The following is a 23839-nucleotide window of genomic DNA, read 5'->3' on the forward strand; positions in this document are numbered from 1 at the left end:
CCCTTCTTTACAACGTCTTATTAGTGCTGAAAATACGGATACGGCCAATATGTTGTGAGCGTGAGCAAAAAGGAACACTGAAGAAATGATAATCTTGGTATGTTTATTGTCGTAAAATTCCAAGGTTTCGACGTACGACTGAAGTCGCTCACTTCTGTGAATCAATGCGCATGCGTGGAACATTCGGTCACTGGCGGTGTAGCTAACAGCTAAGCTACAACTCCAGCCAACATGGAGAGGAAAGGTAAAACGTTTGTCACTGAGATGCTGCAATTTGTACACGTTGCATTAGTCAACGCGGCTTAAGTCACTATGTTTGGTGCTTCAATATATACAGACAAGTTGATTGGACACGACGGCATGTAAATTATTTAATAGAACAAGACTGTCACGTAGTGTTAGCCGCGGCGGCGAGCTAGCATTAGCCTTGCCAGGATTAGCTAGCCACAGAGGCTGGCTCTTTATGTTGCATACACTGCACCTTTGACATCCACATGAGCATGCCCTCATTCAAGTCGCCGTGCGATTATTCGTACAACTATTTGCAGTATATACGACAATTTTACGGTGTCAGTGACCTCAGCACCTGGGTGGGGAGTTTACAGCGCGGTAATGTGAAATAGCCCCACTTCCAGTATCACTTTGATTGACCCCAAAGTCTGACGGATGAGCTGAGTTTGAATTTTAATGAAGGGTAGATGTAAATCAGCGTAAACTAAAACAACACTTGTAGAGGCATTTCTTGTCTGGAAGTAGCTTTGGCGGTTCTTTGGTGTTTAGTGACAGTTAAACTGGGTGTATCGGCTCGCCATGCAGAATCATAACTAAAATCTGCTTCTTATTTTCACAGTTTTGGCTCTTCAGGCGAGGAAAAAGCGTGGTAAAGCCAAGAAGCCCTCCAAAAAGTGAATATGTATTTTTTGTTGCTGACTGCTATACTGTATACGATGGAAGCCAGTTTCCGCCACTGAAAGTTATCCCAATGGCAAGTCATAATTATGAGATAAGACAGACACAGGTGCCACATTCTCCACTTGGCAAAAATATACAAATTGTCAGCAAAGTGGGTATCCTACTGAATACGAATGCGACCGTGGACAACATTTACACATTTCCCAAAGACACAGAGTATCCGCACCCAGAATGGTGTCACACCTGTGGCACGTGTGCAGTTTGTAGCTCATAATTTTGACTTTTTATCTCATAATTCTGATTTTCCATTGAGATAACTTTATTTCAGTGGCAGAAATGGGCTTCCATAGTATTCACAATGCCACCTTGATATCATCCTTGTTGTTTGACACAGGAGTTGTATTCTGATTAGTGATGTCCAATAATTATCTGTATACAAATGTGATACCGTGTAATATATCTACCTTTTAATGAAAGCCGATGTAGAGCATGTAGCACAAACACACAAAATTAATACTCTCCCACCCCTAAATTATGTGAGATAGGTAACTCAAGCAGGAACAACAGAGATCGCATTGAACTTACCAGCTCTATAGAAATTACGTGCTTTGGCGTGACATACAAGTGCCATCTGAGAAGGTCAAAGTAGGGCAATTAATTACAATCTTATTGAAATTAATTAAAGTTCACATTTTGTCCGTCATTAGCTCATAAGTAATCACATTTAATCACAGACAGGGCTCTACATTAAAAACTAAAATTACTTGCCCATGGGGAATCCTTAAGGTGAGAACTACTTGCCCGAACTTGCCCCATGTAAAATGAAAAGATTGCCATAATGATATCATATATCAATATATGCTGATAATTCATCAGATAATAGTACTGACAGTGATATTTATAAGTTGCGCAGCACAATGAAACATTATTGCATAGACACATTTGTGTACTAGTAAAGTGTTTTTAATCCAGAAAAAAAAAATGCTCAACGGTCAAACAATAATTTGTGAAGCAAAGGTGAGAAAAATACACAGAGAAATGGAAGCGCTAGATTTTGTAGCTTGTGCAAAAAATCAGCACTTGGTATTGGATCTAATCGGTGGTGTTTCATTGTGACCACTTAAAATTGTCACAGCAATGTGATTCACTCACCTGTGCCATCATTTGATTTGCTGCCGCTAATAAAATACTTGTTTAGGAGGCACTGGTTCATCACTTTTTGGTGTTTTCCTTCAGAAGTTGTTGAAGAATTAGACCATGTTGGCAGGGACGCCATGATAGATGTTTTCCTAGTCAAAACATCGTTGATTGGTTGATCGCCAACAAGAACAGGTGTGGATAAAACGCGGACCGCGGTCTAAATAAACGATTTTGATTGGTCCATTTCAAGATTTGCAAGGATTGGTTTCCAAATTACCACTGGAATTACGCAGTCCGTGTTTTACCAACACCCAACAAGAACCGCTTTAAAAAAAAACTCTTGGCAGTATGGAATGCCAAAGTACACTTGCCCGACGGGAATATCACTGATTGGATTTACTTGCCCCAATTTTGTTTTAACTTGTCCTGGGCCATCGGTAGATGGTTATTGTCGAGCCCTGACAGATTTAAAAAGTTTATGATAAATAGGGATTAGGGCTGGGCGATATGGATGATTTGTCGCCCAGCCCTAACCGGAAAACTCGGGATGTTAATCTCATGGTGGAAAATGAATTGATATGCAACAGCAGCGATAACTATCAAATATCAAATTGTTTGTAACGAGATGTCAAATTTGGAAATATGGGCCATTATTTTATTCAGGGAAAAAAATCTCACAGTTTTTGCATGTTTAATGTGAGCGGGGTTTTGTCCCACTTTGTTTGACAGTACCTGAACGCACCTTCTAACTTTGTCCCACGCTGCACACTACTACTACTACTACTACTACTACTACTACGACTTGGGGCTGGGCATTGTGGACCAAAAGCTTATATCCTGAGTTGATATTGATATACTTATAGGTTATCACATGGTTTGTCTGGTATCAGGCCAGGTATCATGCCCCCAAGTGTCAGTATCACGCGGGGGCATGATACTGGGCCTGATACCAGACAAACCATGTGATGATCTTATTATCACATACTATTTAATCATGAGCTTATTATCACGTACTATTTAATCAAAAGACCATTTTGTTTCCAGAAAATGTTCAGTTTATTACATGTGTTATATCTAAACAGTGTAAACACAACAATTGCAAAAATATTTCAACAATAATATTTTATCAACAGTCTTATCTTATCAATGTCTGACAATTAAAGTTCCATTAATCAAGTTTGTGTTTTTTGGTGACTGGAGAAGCACTAGGCACTAAGCACTCGTGTGCTGTTCTCTGATTGGTTGTTTCACGGGCACGATACCAGAGCAGCGCGCTCTGAGTGGACAGCTACGGAGGCTGATACCGGACATGGTTAAACTCTATATTTTATCAGTATCACTTCCCTGGGCTTTGACACAGTATCATTTCTGCCTTTTCCCGTATCATTCATGGGCGGTTTCTAGGGTACAGGGCCAATTAATACTGTAGTATGTGATAAGATTATATATCCAGATATTTTTATAATATATATATATATATATATATATATATATATATATATATATATATATATATATATATATATATATATATTAAGTGAGTTCAAACAATATCAAAGCCAAATGTGCATGTCAAGTTGTTTCATAAAAATAAATACTTAACATGAAGATGTATTTTATTTTATTTAAAGTTTCATGCGAGATTAACATTTAAAAATAATCATATTTAAAATATAGTGGTCACTCCAAAATAAAAATTACATCAATATTTAGTAGATCCTCCTTTATCAGAACTAAATGCGTCCTATAGCTTCCAATGAGGGTCTGGATTCTGGTTGAAGGTATTTTGGACCATTCCTCTTTCCAAAACATCTCCAGTTGAGTCAGTCAAATAGAAAGAAGTTGGTGCTACTCTTCAGAGAAGATACAACTTGCAATTGGCTACCTTAAATACCATTTGTCATGATTGGCTTCACTTGTGTATGCAGATCAAGGGTCAATGAGCTTACCAAACAAATGTTGTGTTCCAATAATTAGTGTTAAAGGTATTCAAATCCATAAAACAACAAAAGATCTTTACATCTTTTTATATCGTGATGCATCCTAAAAATATTTTGGTGTTTGCCAAGGTTCATATCACCCAACCCTAATAATAAACATGTTTCATGTGGCTTACAATTAGCAACTAAACATAATAAAATAAAACATTTGGCAAATCTACATTCTTTATTTTTTTAAATTGGAACGTTCTCCGCAATTAACGTTGATTTTGTCAATACTTACCCATCCTTTAAATGAAAAGAAACTGATCCATTTATCCAACTTAGTTATATGTGCATTCTTGCTTTGGCGTATCTGGCATATCTCTCATCCCAAATAAACACTATAAAATTTACACTTGTTTTATATTTGATCAATATATTTATTTATTTATAAATATTATTTTTAAGTTGTATCAACACACTGTAAGCACCAATTCAGGCCGACATGAATGCATTTTGAGTTACTGAGCTGTTGGATCAAGGATTGTGTTTGGAACACATAAACAAACTTTACCCGTCTGTGGCCATCACTTTACTGAGTGTTCAAGTGAATATATCAAGTGTTCAGTGTGTTCTGTTATGGTTGGGAACAGTAATGCATGGAAGCAGGTTGCATTAGGGTGTGGTTAAATGTATTACATTGCAGTAACAGAAGGTAAACACCTGCACTTGAGGACAAAATGCAGAGAAGACAATATGACAATTTTGGTGGTGTGTATGTTTAACAGGCAGCCAGCTAATCCCAGAAGTCGTCAGCAACCCCAACAAGAAGCCTCGCCTCAGGAGCCTGAAGAACCTGAGGAGATCCTTGGCTCTGATGACGAAGAGCAGGAAGATCCCAATGATTACTGCAAAGGTGACTCCTTTATCTTTATTAATTAGACTTTATTTATTCAGTCTTTATCATTGGTGAAATCAGTGTTTTCCCCAAATTCATTTTTTCCCCCAAAGGTTTTTAGAATTCCTTTTCTTTCCCTTGAAGAAAATCCTCATATTTATTGATGCAATACATCAAAGTACGATATTTCTGTATTTGGCCAGTATGTTGGCGAACCTTTTGAATGGGATGTCAGCCTCTGACACATTGGTGAAAAACAAGCTGTAATGTCCGTGCTTGTGGTTAAGGAAGACGTAGACAACGATCCAATTTCACATACTTTATTAATAAGCGCTAAAACTCAATACGGTGTAAACATACTCATACAGCCCCAATTGTGCACATACAGCAGCACTAGCATTCTCTGCTAAACTAAGCTAACCCAGCCAGTTTCTACTCATGCTCGGTGACATGCATTTGGTACCTGGGCTTTCAGTGGGGACTTAAACACTGATTTGAAAGCAAGAAAAGTAAAAAATGCTGTGTGGGGGACTCACTGGGTTATGCAGCAGTGGCATTAGCATTGTACCATGTTGGCAGACAGTACACGACAGCTCCAACGTAATGTGTGTCTGCCAGACATGGAAAGTGTGGGAGAGGGAATTGCTTAATATTAGTTAGTTAGAAGGTCACAAGGAAAATCCAGCAAAACGGAAATGAAATGACTTGAGAATTTCCCTTGGCTTTTTCCAAAATGTGGTGAAAATGTAACCCATTCACGTGAATGAGACGAGCTGTGATATGCACAGCCAGCACATAGGTTGCGGTGAGTGTGTGTCGTCGTCACCTTGAGTTCACAAATAGTTCATGGAAATTTGCAAACGCAAGCCAGCACAGTTTACATATGCTCCAAACCTATTAGAGAAGTGCGAATGATACATACGTTGATGACTTATTTTGTTGTGTGTCAGCAACAGTGGGTATGATAAGAACCCCACCCGTGTACTTCTGTCTGCATGTGGAGTATAGTTTCATCCTCAGTGTTCTGGCAGTGAGGCATGATATAGTCAGGTTTGAGCTACGGTAATCAGTGAAACATTGAAACCACTGACAGGGCTCACTCTGTTAAAAATGCTACGTGTGAAAAAGCTAAGCCTTGGCACGCAAAATTGTGTACCACTGCGAGGACAAAAACTGTAAACTAGAATTTAGAGTGTGGAAGCAGGAAGTAGTCGATTGATCAAATTTAGACTGCTCTAACATTAACACTGTGGCAGCTGTTGAGCTGTGATTAAAAAAAAAACACAGCAACATGCCATATGGGTGTCATGAGACCCCTAATTATCATAATTCTGTACTCATTGATTACTGTATATTCATTGACGAGTCAACTTCCAAATGTTTTTTTTTCTTCCAGGGGGCTACCATCATGTAAAAGTAGGCGACCTGTACAATGGGAAATACCATGTCATCCGGAAACTGGGCTGGGGCCACTTCTCCACAGTGTGGCTTGCCTGGGACATTCAGTATGAAACTTTGCTATAAACTGTATTTTCTCATTTGCACTTTTTTCTGCAGTTAATCGTAGTGGAGTGATGGTGGATCTTACAATGTGTGCTATTTGCTTGCAGGATGAAGAGGTTTGTAGCAATGAAGGTGGTAAAGAGTGCAGAGCACTACACAGAAACTGCTGTGGATGAGATCAAACTTCTCAAATCTGTAAGTATATAAGTTAAAAAGGTCTGATAAATTAGTTTGGCTTGTCCAGAGTACGTTTTATATGACCACAAAACAACATGAAGGCTTTTTAAGGTACTTATTCTGGTTCTTTTGTGCCCAGGTAAGAAACTCAGATCCTAACGATCCTAAAAGGGAGATGGTGGTCCAAATGTTGGATGACTTCAAGATTTCTGGTATTAATGGGACTCGTATCCTTTATAGCTATTTATCACACACCTGACTCATCCTAATCTGATTTGATCAGATTAATTGCGGCCTTGACCTTAGGTCACCTTACCTTGGAAGAGGTCTTCAAATTCGAGTTTGCATATGTTGTTTCATTGTCTACAGTATAAGGATCGACCGATACATGGGCCGGCCGATATATCGGGCCGATATTTGCGTTCTTTACTTGAATAGGTATCAGCCGATGCGTGCGTATTTTCCGCAGTATGATGTACAGACAGGCATACCCCGGGCAGCTTTGTGTTTGTCGGAGGACCCTGCAACACACACCGCAGTCGCGGTACGCCTCCCCCACTGCAAGAGTGGTGAATCACAACAAGGGTACGTTTTCAACTTTTAATTAGCCTCTAACAGTTAAACTTAGTTGACATATTGCCACCTGTTTTGAAATAGGAAACATGAACGTCAAGTGCATGCAATATACGTGCTTGAAAATATAGTTTAGTTTGTGGGTGTGAAAACCAGGAATGCTGCTGAATGCTTCATCTTTAAAAGTGCCTACCGTTGGAATTAGGGAGCTGTTGATGTAGTTGGAGGCTAATATGTACAGCTGTTACCAACACCGCTTTAATGGCAACCTTGGCAATTAAGTCCCATGGTGTTTGTAGGGGTTTCATTCAGCCAACGCCGGGCTGAGGTTAAATGCGTGTCGTGTTATGTGTGTGCGCTCTCTCCGAGCATGCACACACACACAGAACCAATTGGAGCAGCCGTGTCTGCTATCTGAGGTCTTTAGCGTGTACATACAACACAAACTCTTAATGATGAGAGAAATGTTTTATATATCTTACTAAATTGTGTTAGTGTGATGTGTTTGCTTGTGGGGGGGGGGTTGCGCGTCACACTGCGGAGGAGCAGTCATCACATCAATGCTAGATAAAACTTAAACTACGACAGAAATGTTTTGCACATGGTTGAATATTTATTCCTTTTAAAGTTGATAATGCCATTTCAATGCGTGTTTAAAAAAGCTGAATCCTACTGTGTTCAGTGTTTACATTTCAATAAATATTTGTGTAAACTTGAGACCTGTAATATTTGTTATGATTTTTTTCATGTAAATTGAGGGAGCAAAAGCAGTATAGGCCACAAATATCGGGCCAAGCAAAATCGTCCATCGGCTAAGGGTGATGGAAAAAAATCGTCATCGGCCCGAAAAAAAACCATATCGGTCGATCCCTAATACAGTATATACTTTTATATTAATATTTCAAACAGAACCACACTAAGTACTGTTTTGGACAGTAATACATAGATAAATAGATACCCAAGTCACTGTGCTGTGTTTTACCACTTTTTTCTCTTTCCAAACAAAATGTTTTTTTTCAGTTTAGGCATGTTTGGCTGAAAAATAATATTATATAATAATTTCTCTGAAAAAAGTTGACAACAACTGTTATTTATTACTCCTCAAATTAAGTGAATGGCTACAGATATCCCAATGTACATTATTATTGTTCACATTTTTTTGTATTGATGATTATGTTGTATTAGGATCTTAACATTTTCTGTTCAGATGTCTGCATGGTCTTTGAGGTTTTGGGGCATCACTTATTAAAGTGGATCATTAAATCCAATTACCAGGGTTTGCCCCTACCTTGTGTGAAGAGCATCATTAGACAGGTAAGCACAGTCCAACACACATTGTGATGCTCATTATGTGCGGAGGAGATATCACAATATTGCAGCTTCAGCTTGGACTTGTTTTTAATGACCCATTTGTCCAAACCTGCATTTAGATTTATTCTGAATCTTAGAAAAAGGCATACTCCCCAAACACTTGAGTAGGTACATGGTATATCAAGACAGCAGTGACAAAATATATTTTAGAATGGTGACTAATCATTCTTTTGGTGAACTGAAGGGGGCAACTTTGCTTGCAGGTTCTTCATGGCCTTGACTACCTGCACACAAAGTGTGAGATCATCCACACGGACATCAAGCCAGAGAATATCCTAATGAGTGTCGATGAGCCGTATGTCCGGAAGCTGGCGGCAGAAGCTACAGAATGGCAGCGGTCAGGAGCACCACCTCCCTCAGGCTCAGCAAGTACAAGACACACTTCTATACACTCATATACAATTTGTAGCTTTTCGTAAAAAAAACCTTGACAGTGATGTGACTAAATCTAATCCTGTATTTTACAGTTAGTACTGCTCCTGCTCCAAAACAGGTGAATAACTATTTGTCTACATCATTTAATTAAGTACATTTCAATACCTCGTTAAGGTGCACACATACGATTATATACTTTCCTTTTTGACAGACGGTCAAAATGTCCAAAAACAAGAAGAAAAAGTTAAAAAAGAAGCAAAAGCGCCAGGCAGCATTGCTAGAAAAGTGCATCATGGACCTGGAGGAGATGGAAAAGACCACTGAGGCACGTGAGGAAGATGACGATGTTGATGGAGAGCCGCTATCTCCAAAGGGTCGAGCTTGTGCTCCTCTCAGACAGATGTCCATGCAAGATGTGGGGAACGAAGATACGGCGGGTAAGAACGTGATGTGACGTAATGTGAAGGGCAATTGCGTCCTCCTTTCACCTCTTGTCCAAGTTTTGTCATCCTAGTAGCTTGGTTAGAGTGATGGAAAAATGGCTGTCCTCCACTGATGCTTTCAGAGAGCAATGTGAATGCAGATGGGTGTTCTGAGTTGAACTGTAATGGCCATGTGGAGGTGGAGCAAAGAGCACCATGTTGGAGGGAGGAGGACCAACATAATGGCAACACTGGTCCCTCAGAGCAGTGTGCCGTTCCGGATAAAAAACACCAGGAATTTCCTGTCCACTCTATCTGCAATGGTTTGTACCCTGCTGATCTCAAGGATCCAGACACTGACACTGAAAGTGCTCACTGCAGTGGGGTGATGGGAGCAAGACACTTCTCAGCTGAGCTGGAGGAGGGTGAGCTAGAACTGAACGTTTTTCAGGAGGAGGGAGAAGATGGGCCTGACTGTCAATATGAAAGCGAGGAAAGTCTGCGAAACGGTTAGTCAGACAAAGCCAGTCACAGTTGACGCAAACACTAGTTGAGGTGTTGTTTGTTGAGAGCATTGATGTTTTCCCTGAGCTCTCTTTATCTGTCTCTGCTCTGTTTTAGGCAAGTTAACAGCAGGATCCCTGCTACTTAACCCCCTTGAGCCAATCAACGCAGACAAGATCAAGGTCAAGATTGCAGACCTGGGAAATGCCTGCTGGGTGGTGAGTAGCCCGATCATGACTTCATGAGATTTCCTTATTACCAGACACAGATTGTTATATGATTTGTTCTGTTTTTGCTTTAGTGGTAACAATGGTAATGACATATTGGTCACAACATATGTACGAGACCCAATACAAGAGATAAACTGTAGCCTTGTCGTTTAGCAAACAAACATATTTTTGCACAAAACTAGAATAAGGGTCTAGGACAACAGCACATCTTGGTTATCCAGCCTCAACTTAATCTGTCCTCGGGTTATACAAAAGTGGGATATGTTATGACAGCAGTTACCATGGAGATTTATCCTGTGGGTTGGTTTAGGGCTGCCACAAAGGATTATTTTGATAGACTAGTCACTAATCAGGAAAAGAAAACGCACACAAACTGGATTTTTTTTTTGCGGCATTTTAGTATAAAGTTGAAACCGAGCGATAAAGCAGGGCTCGACAATAACGATGTACCGATGGCCCGGGGCAAGTTAAAACAAAATTCGGGCAAGTAAATCCAATCAGTGACATTCCCGTCGGGCAAGTGCACTTTAGCATGCCATACTGCCAAGAGTTTTTTTTAAAGCGGTTCTTGTTGGGTGTTGGTAAAACACGGACTGCGTAATTCCGGTGGTAATTTGCAAAGCAATCCTTGCAATGGACCAATCAGAATCGTTTATTTAGACTGCGGTCCGTAATCCACAGTCCGCGTTTTACCCACACCCGTTGTTCGCGATCAACCAATCAGCGATCGTTTGACTACGAAAACATCCATCATGGCGTCGCTGCCAACATCGTCTAATTCTGAAGGAAACAGCAAAAAGTGATGAACCAGTGCCTCCTAAACAAGTATTTTATTAGCGGCAGCAAATCAAATGATGGCACAGGTGAGTGAATCACATTGCTTTGACAATTTGAAGTGGTCACAATGAAACACCACCGATTAGATCCAATACCAAGTGCTGATTTTGCACAAGCTACAAAATCTAGCGCTTCCATTTCTCTGTGGATTTTTCTCACCTTTGCTTCACAAATTATTGTTTGACCATTGAGCTTTTTTTCTGGATTAAAAACACTTTACTAGTACACAAATGTGTCTATTCAATAATGTTTCATTGTGGTGCACAACTTATAAATATCACTGCTTACTACGACTACGATGTGTAAGGTATTATTTATTATATTATTTTATTTATTTGAGATTCTCATGTGATGCCACAAAAAATTAGATGATATCATTATGGCAGTCTTTTCATTTTACATGGGGCAAGTTCGGGCAAGTAGTTCTCACCTTAAGGATTCCCCATGGGCAAGTCATTTTTGTTTTTAATGTAGAGCCCTGGATAAAGGGTTCGGGAGGAAGAACTGTGTCAAGGATGTCCTCAACCTGACACCAGAAATGAAGACTGGGACATGACCAAAGCGTGTGTTTGGGTTAGCAGGTGATTGTTTGCATCTATTGCAGCTGTCAGATATGTTGGAGTGCATTTTTGCTAATCGTGAGTTTGTAAACTGAACTCGAAAGAGGCTCCTGCATTGTACCGGTCTGTGTCTCGTGTGTCAGTTTAAGAATTTCATCCCACTAGTTGTCAGTTATCACCACTCCAATCCCCTCCATTTCTGTCACAAAGGGGTAAGCACATCGGGGTCAAGGGAACTGATGATGTTATTAATTGTGGAAATAGAACATGTCTGAGCAGGGTCGGGGTGATCAGTGTATCGATCACGGACTCGGGCAGGTGGTTCTGGAAGTGTGCATAAGTGGTTTGAACACGATGCCTAATTTGGAGAAAGCGAGAGACGGGTTGCAATTTTGGTAAAGTCTGTAAACATATTGTCTTCATATATGTAGGTCTCTAATTGTAGAAAAGGCCATCACAGTAAGGAGGACTAAATTGGCCGGAGACCATATCAGGACACTTCCGGTCCCCGTTATTCACCCTGGACTGGTTTCATCCAGCAATCGTGCTAAGCTCCACCCCCTCATCAACCAGTTCAGAGTTGTTACGCAGAGAAGTGGACGTTCACTCCCTGATGCAAGTTGGTGGATTAATGGTGTGCATCCATTGGAACTAACCACACCCATATATCACAGGAAAGAGCGTGTGTTGATTGTGTCAAGCCAATAACGAACATTTAAAGACGTGACAAATACTTGTTCTCACCGGACATCCTTTAGCGGACCTGAAGTTAGGCACCCACAAGTCAGATTGAGAACAACCGATTTTTTACTAATGTGAAAAATCCCTCTCCCATTAACAATGTGGTGTCCGACTGAGATGGCAAGAGCAGCTGGTTTTTGGCTATTGGCTCCTTTAAACCACAGTTTTTACAACAACGAACAACAACAGGGTCATCAGAGGGGAAGTTGTGTGGTCAAAAGTGACTGTAAGGGAATACTTTGAAGATCGGAACAAACTTTTCAACTTTTATGTACTTCTTATGTATTATTGCACTACACATTTGAATTTAACTCTCCCATATTTGTGTGTATTTATTTATATCCATCCATCCATCCATTTTCCTCTGCTTATCTGGGTCCGGGTCGCGGGGGCAGCAGTCTCAGTAGGGAAGCCCAGACTTCCCGGTCCCCGGCCACCTCCTCCAGCTCCCCTGGGAGGACATCAAGGCGTTGCCAGGCCAGCTGTGAGAAATGATCCCTCCTGCGTGTCCTAGGTCTGCCCCGGGGCCTTTTCCCGACTGGGCATGCCCGGAACACCTCACCAGGGAGGCATCTGGGAGGCATCCATACTAGATGCTCGATGTGAAGGAGAAAGCGGCTCTATTCTGAGGCCCTCCCGGATGGCTGAGCTCCTCACCCTCTCTCTTAGGGTGAGTCCAGCTACCGCCTGCTGCCTGTATCCGCAATCTCATTGTTTCGGTCATGACCCAAAGGTGAGGGTGGGAACATAGATCGACCGATAAATTGACAGCTTTGCCCTCCGGCTCAACTCTCTTTTCACCACGACGGTCCGGTACAGTGGCCGCATTACTGCCGAGGCTACACCGATCCGTCTGTCGACCTCACGCTCCCACCTTCCCTCACTCGTGAACAAGACCCCGAGATACTTAAACTCCTCCATCTGGGGCAGGACCTCATTCCCAACCCGGAGGGAGCACTCCATCCTTTTCCGACTGAGAACCATGGCCTCTGATTTGGAGGTACTGAGTCTCATCCCAGACGCTTCACACTCAGATGCAAACCGTCCCAGTAAACGCTGAAGGTCACAGCCCGAAGAGGCCATAAGCACCACATCATCTGCAAATAGCAGAGATGAGATTCTGAGGCCCCCGAACCGGACTCCCTCAACACCTTGGCTGCACCTAGAAATTCTGTCCATGAAAATTGTGAACAGAATCGGTGACAAAGGGCAGCCTTGGCGGAGGCCAACGTTTACCGGAAACAGGCTCGACTTACGCAATGCGAACCAGACTCCTGCCCCGTTAGGACGGGATAGGATGTAGTAGCGCGCCACCAATCCTGTACTCCCAGAGCACCCCCCAAAGGATGCCACGGGGGACATGGTCGAATGCCTTTTCCAGGTCCACAAAGCACATGTAGACTGGTTGGGCAAACTCCCATGCGCCCTCGTGAGGGTGTAGAGCTGGTCCAGTGTTCCATGACCAGGACGAAAACCGCATTGGACCTCTTGTAGCAAAGGTTCGACCAACGGTCGTACCCTTCTCTCCAGCACACTGGAATAGACTGTCCCAGGGAGGCTGAGGAGTGTGATCCCCCTATAGTTGGAACACACCCTCCGGTCACCCTTCTTGAAAAGTGGGACCACCACCCCGGTCTGCCAATCCAAAGGTACTGTTCCCGACTTCCACGCAATGTTGAAGAGACGTGCCAGCCAAGACAGTCCCTCAACATCCAGAGCCTTGAGGAATTCTGGGCGAAACTCGTCCACCAGCCTCGGGCACTCAAACCCCTCCACTACGATAAGGTGGTGATTCACAGAGGAGATTTATTTATAGGGGAGATTTGTATATTTATTTATATATTTGATCTTATTCTTTTTTTCTCTCCTTTCTGCCTTTCCTAGGACTAGTTGTTGCATGTCCCTAAATGTATCTCAGCACACACTAAATATAACTATAAAACTATAATTGTCATTTCTTTGGGGGGGGGGCACACCTTCAGTTGTGTGCCTCAGCTTCATTAGGTGTTTCGGCCTCTTATCACAATACACCTTCTGCCAAGGTTGGCCCACCACAGGCTGATCAACACCTGGGTGTGTGTCGCATGGTGGCACCTCGTAGTCATCTATCGAGACGCCCATGTTGTGTCCCGACGCTTCAACCATACGCTTCTGCTGCATTAGCCAGTTCTTTAATTGCTTTCTGTGGGGTCTGTCTTCTGATCCCAACTTCCTTCAGGAGCCTTGTGGAGGTGAAAGGGGACCTATTATGCTAATTTTTCTACCCTTTGTATTGAGTTGTGTACTCCTATAGAGCAGCTACACACGATAACCTGCACAGAATTTTGTTCAGATTTTTTTTTTTAATTCAAAGCAGAAGCTGCACCTAATTCCATAATCTACACCTATTACAGCTGTATATCCTTGGATTTGTGCTTCCCGCCAAACGGTCTGTTTTACTTTATTTCACCCACAACAAAGCCCACTCCCCTGATATTGGTCATGCGCCCAAAGTGGATATAAGGGTGATAACTAACACTATATTCATTCTATCTACATTTTATTCTAACAATAAATACATGTGCTGTACAATTTGAGAAGTGTATTTCATGATACGGCTACAGCTTTGTAGCTTTTTATACAAGACTCCGCTGAATTTTTATATGGTCATTAAGGATCGACCGATACGTCGGCCGGACGATATTTGCGTTCTTTACTTGAATCAGTATCGGCCGATACGCACGTGGGTTCGCCGATATATTTTTCCGCCACATAATTTACAGACAGGCATCCGCCGGGCAGCTTTGTGTTGACAGAGGACACTGCAACACACACAGTCGCGGCACCCCGCCACCACATCATAACAAGGGTACATTTTCAACCTTTAATTAGCCTTAACAGTTAGGCTTAGTTGAAATATTGACACCTGCTTTGAAATAGGTAACATGAATGCCAAGTAAAGAATAAGCTTGCTTTTTACACCATACATAGCCCTTCACATTTCACTGGGTGACCGCTAGGCATAACAGTTTAAGTCATGGTGTGACACCACAACAAGAAATCCCAAAAACATCACATACCAACGCAACAGACGAATAAAAGCACTCTCACTAGCTGAACAGACCAAGAATGAACAACTATACAACTTTAACTACAAACTGACAAACTATTTACATCGACGGTGCCGCAAAGCACGCTGGGAACCAGGAAGTGCTCCCAGCGATGCTACAATATAGTTTAGTTTATGGGTGTGAAAACCAGGAATGCTGCTGAATGCTTCATCTTTAAAAGTGCCTACCGTTGGAATTAGGGAGCTGTTGATGTAGTTGGAGGCTAATATGTACAGCTGTTACCAACACCGCTTTAATGGCACCCTTGGCAATTCAGTCCCATGGTGTTTGGAGGAGTTTCATTCAGCCAATGCCGGGCTGAGGTTAAATGCGTGTTGTGTTATGTGTGTGCACTCTCTCCCAGCACGCACGCACACACGCACACACACACACACAGAAGGAATTGGAGCAGCTGTGTCTGCTATCTTTAGCATGCACAACACGAACTTTAATGATGAGAGAAATTGTTATATATCGTACTAAATTGTGTCAGTGTAATGTGGAGGCGGGTGGGGGGGGGTGTGCGTCACACTGCGGAGGAGCAGTCATCACATCGATGCCAGATAGAACTTAAACTATGACAGAAATGTTTTGCACATGGTTGAATATTTACTCCTTTTAAAGTTGATAATGCCGTTTAAATGTGTGTTTAAGAAAGCTGAATCCTACTGTGTTCAGTGTTTACATTTCAATAAATATTTGTTTAAACGTGAGACCTGTAATATTTGTTATCTTTGTAATTTTTTCCTATAAATTGATGGAGCAAAAGCAGTATCGGCCCAAGCAAAATCAATAAGGGTGATGGGAAAAAATCGGCATCGGCCGGACAAAAAACATATCGGTTGATCCCTAGTTTCTTCCCCAGAAACTTGCAGTAACTCTTGATTGCCATCTCTGCCAATGGCAGACGATGCCATGACCATTGGCTTGTTGTCCAACCACTTTATGACTGCAAGTTCAGGTGTGCTTCATCTCTTCCTTTATTTTGGAAGGGCTTATTCCCTTTGCAGTCTTTTGGAATCCAGTCATTAGTCTAGGTTCCAGTCTCTGTCATCAGGGTGTCAAGGAGGATTGACCAAGTACTGTGAAGGTAGTCTTGCCTTGGTTGACCACAAAGTCCAAGATTAGACCAGTTGGTGCAGCCAAGACACCTTCAAACCAGTTGGTTTTGGTTTGCCCGGAAAATACTGGTGCACTGGCATTGACCAGTAAGGAACCATTTGCCTGTCAATGTACAATTTTCATTTTCTTGGCAGACTCTGACACCCTTGCCTTACTTTGGTCAAGATGGGCCTGATGCTCCACAAGAGATCTCTTCTTTTATCCTCATGTGAAATATAAAGGTTCTAGATGATCTTCATGAACTAACTACAAATGTCCACTGCTGAGGAAAATTTTCAAACACTTAAATCCTAGGCTCAAGTTGTAATAATTCAAACAACACTTTAGTGTTTTCTTACGAGACTGCTAGAAAACATGCCAACCACATTTTAAGCCAAAATTTGTTGAATAAAAAGTATTAAACACTTACTTTTCCTCTTCCCATAAAATGAGCTTGCACTAGAGCAGGGGTCGGCAACCTTTACTATGAAAAGAGCCATTTCACCCACTTGCCCACTAAAGAAAAATAGCCTGGAGCCGCAAAACGTTGTATGTTTAAAACAACATTGGAGGGAATTTGGGGGTGTCAAAGTAGTTCAGATAAAAAAAAAGACGAGTTGGAGTACTCTTGCTAGTACTGGAGATAAACTTTTGTTTTTAAATGAGCTCTAATTTATTTTTTAGAATCGTCAAATAACTCATTAATAATTAATAACTCAAATAACTCAAAGTATTACTCATTTCCCTTCATGTTAACCTGTCAGAGAGAACTGGATAGCATCCTGTCTGCTCATTCAGTCACCAGTCAGAACTCAGTCAGGATGCATTCATGGTCTCACACAAAGTTGGATTTTTGTAAACTCATAACGAAGATGTGCATTTTCACCACACGGGTGCTAAAAAATATTCAAGCATTGCAAAGGGAGCCGCAACAAAGAGGCTGGAGAGCCACATGCGGCTCTGGAGCCGCGGGTTGCTGACCCCTGCACTAGAGGAAGCTATGAAAGCTTTGAATGTCCTCTACAGAGCACAAAAAGAATTAACTATGTTGTGTTTAGTGGGTGGGAGATATTCAAGTTTACAAATCTGTAGAGGAGTCAGGAGGATATATCCCAACGACCATAGCGCCCAACCCTAATAACTTGTAACCAAATGAATTGAGGCCATTATATTATCAAAGCGGTTCCTCCACATTGCACCTGACATGCCCTCATTGTGTACATCGCAATCAACTAACCAGTATGTGTCTTCTTGGGACAAGGCTGTATCCACTTGCAATAAGGAGCTCTTAGAAGGTGAGGAGCTCATCCATACATAGATTGACTTGCTTGTCCCTTGGTCTGGGTGTAGTTGAGGTTGGACATTTCAACGATCAAAGATCCACTAGATTGGGAAATCTTTGTTTTACATATTCTGTAGAATTTGGTCTGCATACTGTGTATTCCAGAATAACGGCAGTGGAAGGCCTCTTGTTTCACAATCTTTATTTTTGACCACCACAATTTTGCCTTTGGTTCTTCTGGGTGACTTGGCTGAACTCTGGCATAGATGCTCTTGTGCCTTCTGCTTGGCCCCTGCGGAGGCTAGAGGCCCTTGGGTCTTCTGTCTGGACTCCCTGGTGCTTAGAGTCCTTTTAAGCTGGCCTTCATTGTTAAGGCGGGGGTGTTGGAACAAGGGACGGGGGAAGGCGGTTGAAGAGGGGACTGAGGTGCGGTGAAGGAGAGGCCATCATTCCAATCATGCTGGGTTTGCATAAATTCTGCACATGCATTCAACACCCTTGCTGGCGAATGGCCTGTTTCCTCCTCATGGTCCATGTCAGACTCATCACTGTCACAGCTGAGTACAGCATCTTTTTCATTTTGAGGGATGATTGCAATGCTGCATGCCTTGTCTGGGAACTTATTTTAATCCGACAAATCAATAACTTCCATCCATTGACAAAGTAAATCTAAAAGAAATAAGTCTTCCTGGGGTGTGTGTGTGTGTCTGTGTGTAAAATTAAGTAGAAAGTTAGATAGCAGCAGAATATAAGGTTTTAGCATGTAGCTACGATGGGCTTATCCCACTGGTCAGTATTGTTGCCAGTGACATGTTTGTGAGGTCTATGACCACGTTAAACAAAGTTGAGTAATTGTTGATGCATATATCAATCGTAGACGCCTTAAACATGATGTGTACCAAAAACCTATGTGCAATCTTTACTAACCCTTTCTTTGGACGCTTTTTTGCTGCCATTTTCTTCTCTTTGCACAAACAGGAACTAAATGGCTCTGGTCATGTGAAAATTTAAACAAGTGTCAAATATTTCATTGAAACCCCTTATTATTTCAATATCTCCTGGAAATTCATTGATAGATCATTCAGTAACATTTTTGTGGCCTTCAAATGAAGCACTTTTTTTCGGCCGCTATTGTGACTGATGGGATTAAATGGAATATGAGTAAGTAGGAAGTTAGATCTCTGTTTATCCTAATATAATCAGCTCGTTATCTAGCTGGTAGGGGTGTAACGCAGCCTGTATTTGTTGAAGTTGGAAAAGTATTTGTATTTGAGTACAATTTTAAATAAATACAAATTACATTTACAAATTACAAATTACAATTAAATAATTACAATAATAATTAGGAATAAATTGACCAATGTTTTTTGTCATAAGTCCATCAATGAACCCATAAGGACAAAATAACTGCTATAACCTCATGGATGACTGAAATATTGTTTTTCCAACCTGCTGTTGCATGTGTAGCTATAGAGGCCAGTCAGGTTCAGCATGATGGTTAGAGCAAGCCTTTGGAGGAAAAAGGCTAGAATAAGAGATGGAGAAAGTGTTGGGGAGTGTTCATGCCATGACGACCATTACAATATCATTGTGGACATGAACCCCCCCACGTTTAACTCCACACTAACTTACTAACTTACTTAACTAACCAAATAGCAGCCAGAAGTGCATCCAATTCTACACAAGTTCGCAAGCCTTACTTACTTAACAATTTAAAGCCAATGTGAACGTGACATTGTCAACAGCCTTCACGTTAGCAAGCTAATGCTAACAGAGCCAACAGGAGAACGCCCAACCCCAGAAGTAAATGCAGCCCAACAGAATAATCTCCCAGTCAAACTCCGCTATTACTGTTGAAAACAGCATCTGAAACCCAGTTGAGGTGAAAGGTAGTGTGCTAACTCACTAAGTTGAGTCTCCTCCGTTGCTGAGAGGAGCAGGCAGACTGCTCTGTGTTGCACTGTCCCCGCCCTGACTGCTGAACACCGGTCACTCATAGGCTGATTGTTGTGCTGAGTTGTGCTGCCTTGGAATGTATTGTCTGTGTTGCAGATATTGCATTGCACACTTTTCTCCCATTCTTTGAAGCATCGTTTCTCCCGAGTAGCCATGATACCAGAGCCCGACTGGCATAACTTCTGGATTTGGCAAGTAAAACACAGATTAAAAAAAAACATCTGACTAGTGGACTATTGAATAAGTTGTTGACTATTTCATGATTAGTCGACTAATTGTGGCAGCCCTTGATTGGTTTCACCTGACATGATTAATCTTGGGCTTTGTGCAACCAATTAATGCCAGAGGCTCTTGTTTTGGATTGGTCGAACTCCGCTAAGTCACTTATTTATCATAAATGTCTGAACCCTACTGTTGTCCGACGGGCCCCTGATGACGCAGTTTAGTTCACCATTGCAAATAACAAAAATAAACATGATTATTTCAGGAGTAGCATATTTGTGTTTGATGGCTCTAGATCACGGGTGTCAGTCATTTTAGCTCAGGGACCACAAATCTACTTCCAAGTGGGCTGGATCAGTAAAATCATGGTATACATTATAGACCATGATTTTGATATAACAAACATGAAATAAGTGTGGGCGATATGGACCTTAGCATATATAAGGATATTTTTCACAATATGAATCACAATATGACAAAATATAAATTCAGCAGTCTTGTATAAAAAGCTACAAACATTCATTCATTCATTTTCTGCCGCTTATCCTCACGAGGGTCGCGGGGGTGCTGGAGCCTATCCCAGCTGTCATGGGGCGAGAGGCGGGGTACACCCTGGACTGGTCGCCAGCCAATCACAGGGCACATACAAACAACCATTCCCACCCACATTCATACCTATGGACAATTTGGTGTCTTCCTTACATAAAAGCTCTAAAATACAACATGGTGAAAATATACTCATCCAGCCCAACCACACAAGCTAACCCTGCTAGCTTCCACGCAGGCTCTGATGTTTTGGTCGTGAGTAAACACAGACTGCTGTTTCTTCAGATCCGCCAACAGTTCATTCACCTTCTCTCTTCTCCGTGTTCAATGAAAGTTGTCATATTGTCGTCACAAAGACTCACATCGTGGCGACCAAGGTTCTATTCTTTCAGCACTGCAACGTGCTGTGAACACACCACCATAATAGATGACGGGGGTAAAACACAAGGTGGCTGGCTGCACTTGCTCTGCCCTGGTATAAACTGTTATGGTATGCTTAGCAATTACTATAGGGCCATCCTATCATGCCATGGATCTGGAGTTGTCTTGAGGTTTTTTGTTTTGTATCCTTGTTACATAAATAAACTTCATACCACTCTCTTTGTCTCAGTGTTCCAGATAAATGTGTAAGGTTTTTAATATTCTTGTTTTCTCTTTCTCTCAGCACAAGCACTTTACTGAAGACATCCAGACACGGCAGTATCGATCATTAGAGGTACTCATCGGTGCTGGTTACAGCACACCGGCGGATATCTGGAGCACAGCCTGTATGGTGAGAGACTGGATTGAACATTAGTAATTGCATGCCATTAAAGTCAGATAGATATTCAACTCATGCACCCTGATAGGGCCTTGACACCAATTCAGAGAGGAAGGGGGGAGGTCTGGTAGTTCAGGCCTGTCGTGCTCTATTCATTCTTGTGTTGATGATGTTATTGTTGTTGCCTTAGGCCTTTGAGCTTGCCACAGGAGACTACTTGTTCGAACCACATTCTGGTGAAGATTATTCCAGGGATGAAGGTATCACATACTCACATTTGCATTCTGCTTTTGTATTATTATTATTATTATCATTATTATAGCTGTTTTTGAATATGCATATTAGCCCAGTAAGGCTTACTTTGCATTGTGGGAAACTTGTATCCTGTTTCCAATATGACTACATCTCTTAGAGATTTCCCTGTGACCTGGTAAATGCACTGAGCCTAAATGATGTTACAAATATTGAGTAATCATTGATGACGTGTTACCATTCCTGTTGGTTTTTCCCCCTCTAATACCTGAAAATGGAGACAGGGCCATCTCCTTGCCTTCTCTCTTCATCTTCTCATGCTGCACGTCTCCTTGCCCTGTTCCTATGTCTCCTTTTAAGGCAGCTGGGTGAAAGGATTTATTAGTACATCCTGTAGCTAGACTTGATAGTACTCTATCTGTATCTGTTATGTCAAGCCTTTGGTGAAAAGTCAATTGCCTGTTTGTTTTAAAATGTGTCTGCCATACATGTGCTGCTTATGTCAGACTGTCATTCATTATCATGCATCCCACATGACTTTGTGCCATCTCGTCTTCTCTCCACATTCTTGATGAACCATTTCATATTGCTCTACCTCTGATGGGCCTTGTCTCCAGACCACCTTGCTCTCATGATTGAGTTGCTTGGTAAAATTCCTCGCCACTATGCTCTGAGTGGGAAATACTCACAGGAATACTTCACAAAGAGAGGTACACCGGTCCTCTGTCAATGGCCTACTTTGGGGACAGTGGATGGGAGGAAGATGAGGAAGGTTGTCATAAAGTTGACACAATGTGTGGGGGTACAATTCTTTCAGGAGCACAACGACGTTGATGATTGTGCCAGGTTACACAATCCCCAAACATACGCACCTATAGTATGTGTGTTGTCCAACCCCCCCCCCCCCCCCCCCCCCCCCCCCCTTCCTCAGCCTACAACCCCCACACCCAGAGTGGGCCAATGAGCAGGACACTTTCTCATCAGTGTGTTTGTTGTTTGTTGTCTTTCTCTTCTTGCAACTGTATGCGGCGCCTCTGCCATGTAGACCATATAGCCCTGATCATTGAGCTGCTGGGGAGTGTCCCACGTAAACTCATAATGAACGGCAAATATTCCAAGGATTTTTTCACCAAGAAAGGTAAATGTATCAAAATCATATCAGATGTATGCCCAGCAGGGTTTTATATATATATATATATATAGGGCTGTCAATTGATTAATCACATCCATAGTTAACTCACAATCGCATTTTATTGCAGTTTTAGTACGGGAAATATCTCTGTGGTAAACGATTCCATGTGCAACTACAACGATAATTACATCCAATTTTATGTAAAGGGATATCAATTTGGGAACTATGGGCCATTTAGTCAGCAAGCATATTTTTGTATGACTATTTTTCTTTATTATTAGCATATAGCTCTTAAACACGCCCACAAACGTTCAGCAAATACAAAATGTGGGCGAGTGAGACCTCTCACACTTTTTTTATTTGTGTCAGCGGAAAATAAGATTATAGATATGGTTTTCAATTGTAAATGTAAAAATCTTATTTAGGAACATTCAGAAAGGATTATTATTAAAGATTTGGCACAATGCACCTTTCCTTAATGAAATGTACAAATGAAAATACCTAAACATAGGGCATTAGTCATAAAACATTTCATCCAAATTGCAAACCTATTGTCATTACATTTCTCTTTCAAAACACATTAAATTACAGAGAAATTCATCATTTTACTGTAGTAAATATTATTGTATTACAATACTCTAACCATTAGAAATACAGTTTTTCATTTGTCCGACTTTTTTGACGGCCATTGAACGCACCATCCTACTGTTCTCCGATGCCCAAAGGGCTGTATGGCTGTATTTTCCCCCATTTTCATTCACCTCCTATTTGCTCCTGAATGCTGATACTATGTGGGAATGCATAACAGTAAGATTTGATGACTTTGAGTGCATCGTTGTGGTAGTTCCATGCTAAATGGCTAACTCTAGCAAAACACTGGTCATCACATTGACAGCCCGTCAATAGCAGCTGGAAGTCCAATTTAGCTGGCAGTTCAATGCCAAAATCATCAGAGAGCTGTAAAAATGTGAAAAGCACTGGTTAGTTGGGCCACTCTTATGCCAAGGTAGCACTGTATATGACAATAAAAACAATACCTGCACTGCTCCAGTCTCTGGCAGGCCATGGAATCCGTGATAAGTCAAACACAGCGACAGTAGATACAAATAACTTTGGTCTTGCTCCAAGAGCCATCTGCCAGGGCTTTGAAGCTAACTGAAGCTAACTTTACCAATTTAAATACTCTTCAACCAAACTATGGTGGGGGTCGAGGGTCAAACAGGAGGAGTGCACGTTAATCGCACATAAAAAAAATTGCGGCCGTTAAAGGGAACTTCTGTTAACTTGTCATTAACACATTTCTTTGACAGCCCTAATATATATATTCCCAATGT

General features: G+C 41.6%; 1 protein-coding gene across 3 annotated transcripts in view; it reads left to right on the forward strand.

Annotated features, from left to right (window-relative positions):
• Positions 1-128: 128 nt before the first annotated feature.
• Positions 129-23839, forward strand: part of srpk1a (SRSF protein kinase 1a) — a 29177-nt gene continuing 5466 nt past the window's right edge. The window contains exons 1-16 of one of the 3 annotated variants that reach the window (XM_058084415.1): positions 129-244; positions 851-905; positions 4763-4890; positions 6269-6377; positions 6483-6570; positions 6692-6779; positions 8333-8439; positions 8700-8865; positions 8964-8989; positions 9083-9308; positions 9437-9802; positions 9915-10015; positions 21026-21133; positions 21312-21381; positions 21991-22083; positions 22419-22511. In XM_058084415.1, the coding sequence (XP_057940398.1) occupies positions 232-244; positions 851-905; positions 4763-4890; positions 6269-6377; positions 6483-6570; positions 6692-6779; positions 8333-8439; positions 8700-8865; positions 8964-8989; positions 9083-9308; positions 9437-9802; positions 9915-10015; positions 21026-21133; positions 21312-21381; positions 21991-22083; positions 22419-22511 (1837 nt within the window). In that variant the 5' untranslated portion in view covers positions 129-231. The remainder of the gene's footprint in view (positions 245-850; positions 906-4762; positions 4891-6268; positions 6378-6482; positions 6571-6691; positions 6780-8332; positions 8440-8699; positions 8866-8963; positions 8990-9082; positions 9309-9436; positions 9803-9914; positions 10016-21025; positions 21134-21311; positions 21382-21990; positions 22084-22418; positions 22512-23839) is intronic. The other 2 variants (XM_058084417.1, XM_058084416.1) reach the window with 2 other exon arrangements.

This window comes from Doryrhamphus excisus, chromosome 10, assembly GCF_030265055.1.
Source record: "Doryrhamphus excisus isolate RoL2022-K1 chromosome 10, RoL_Dexc_1.0, whole genome shotgun sequence".
NCBI lineage: Eukaryota > Metazoa > Chordata > Actinopteri > Syngnathiformes > Syngnathidae > Doryrhamphus > Doryrhamphus excisus.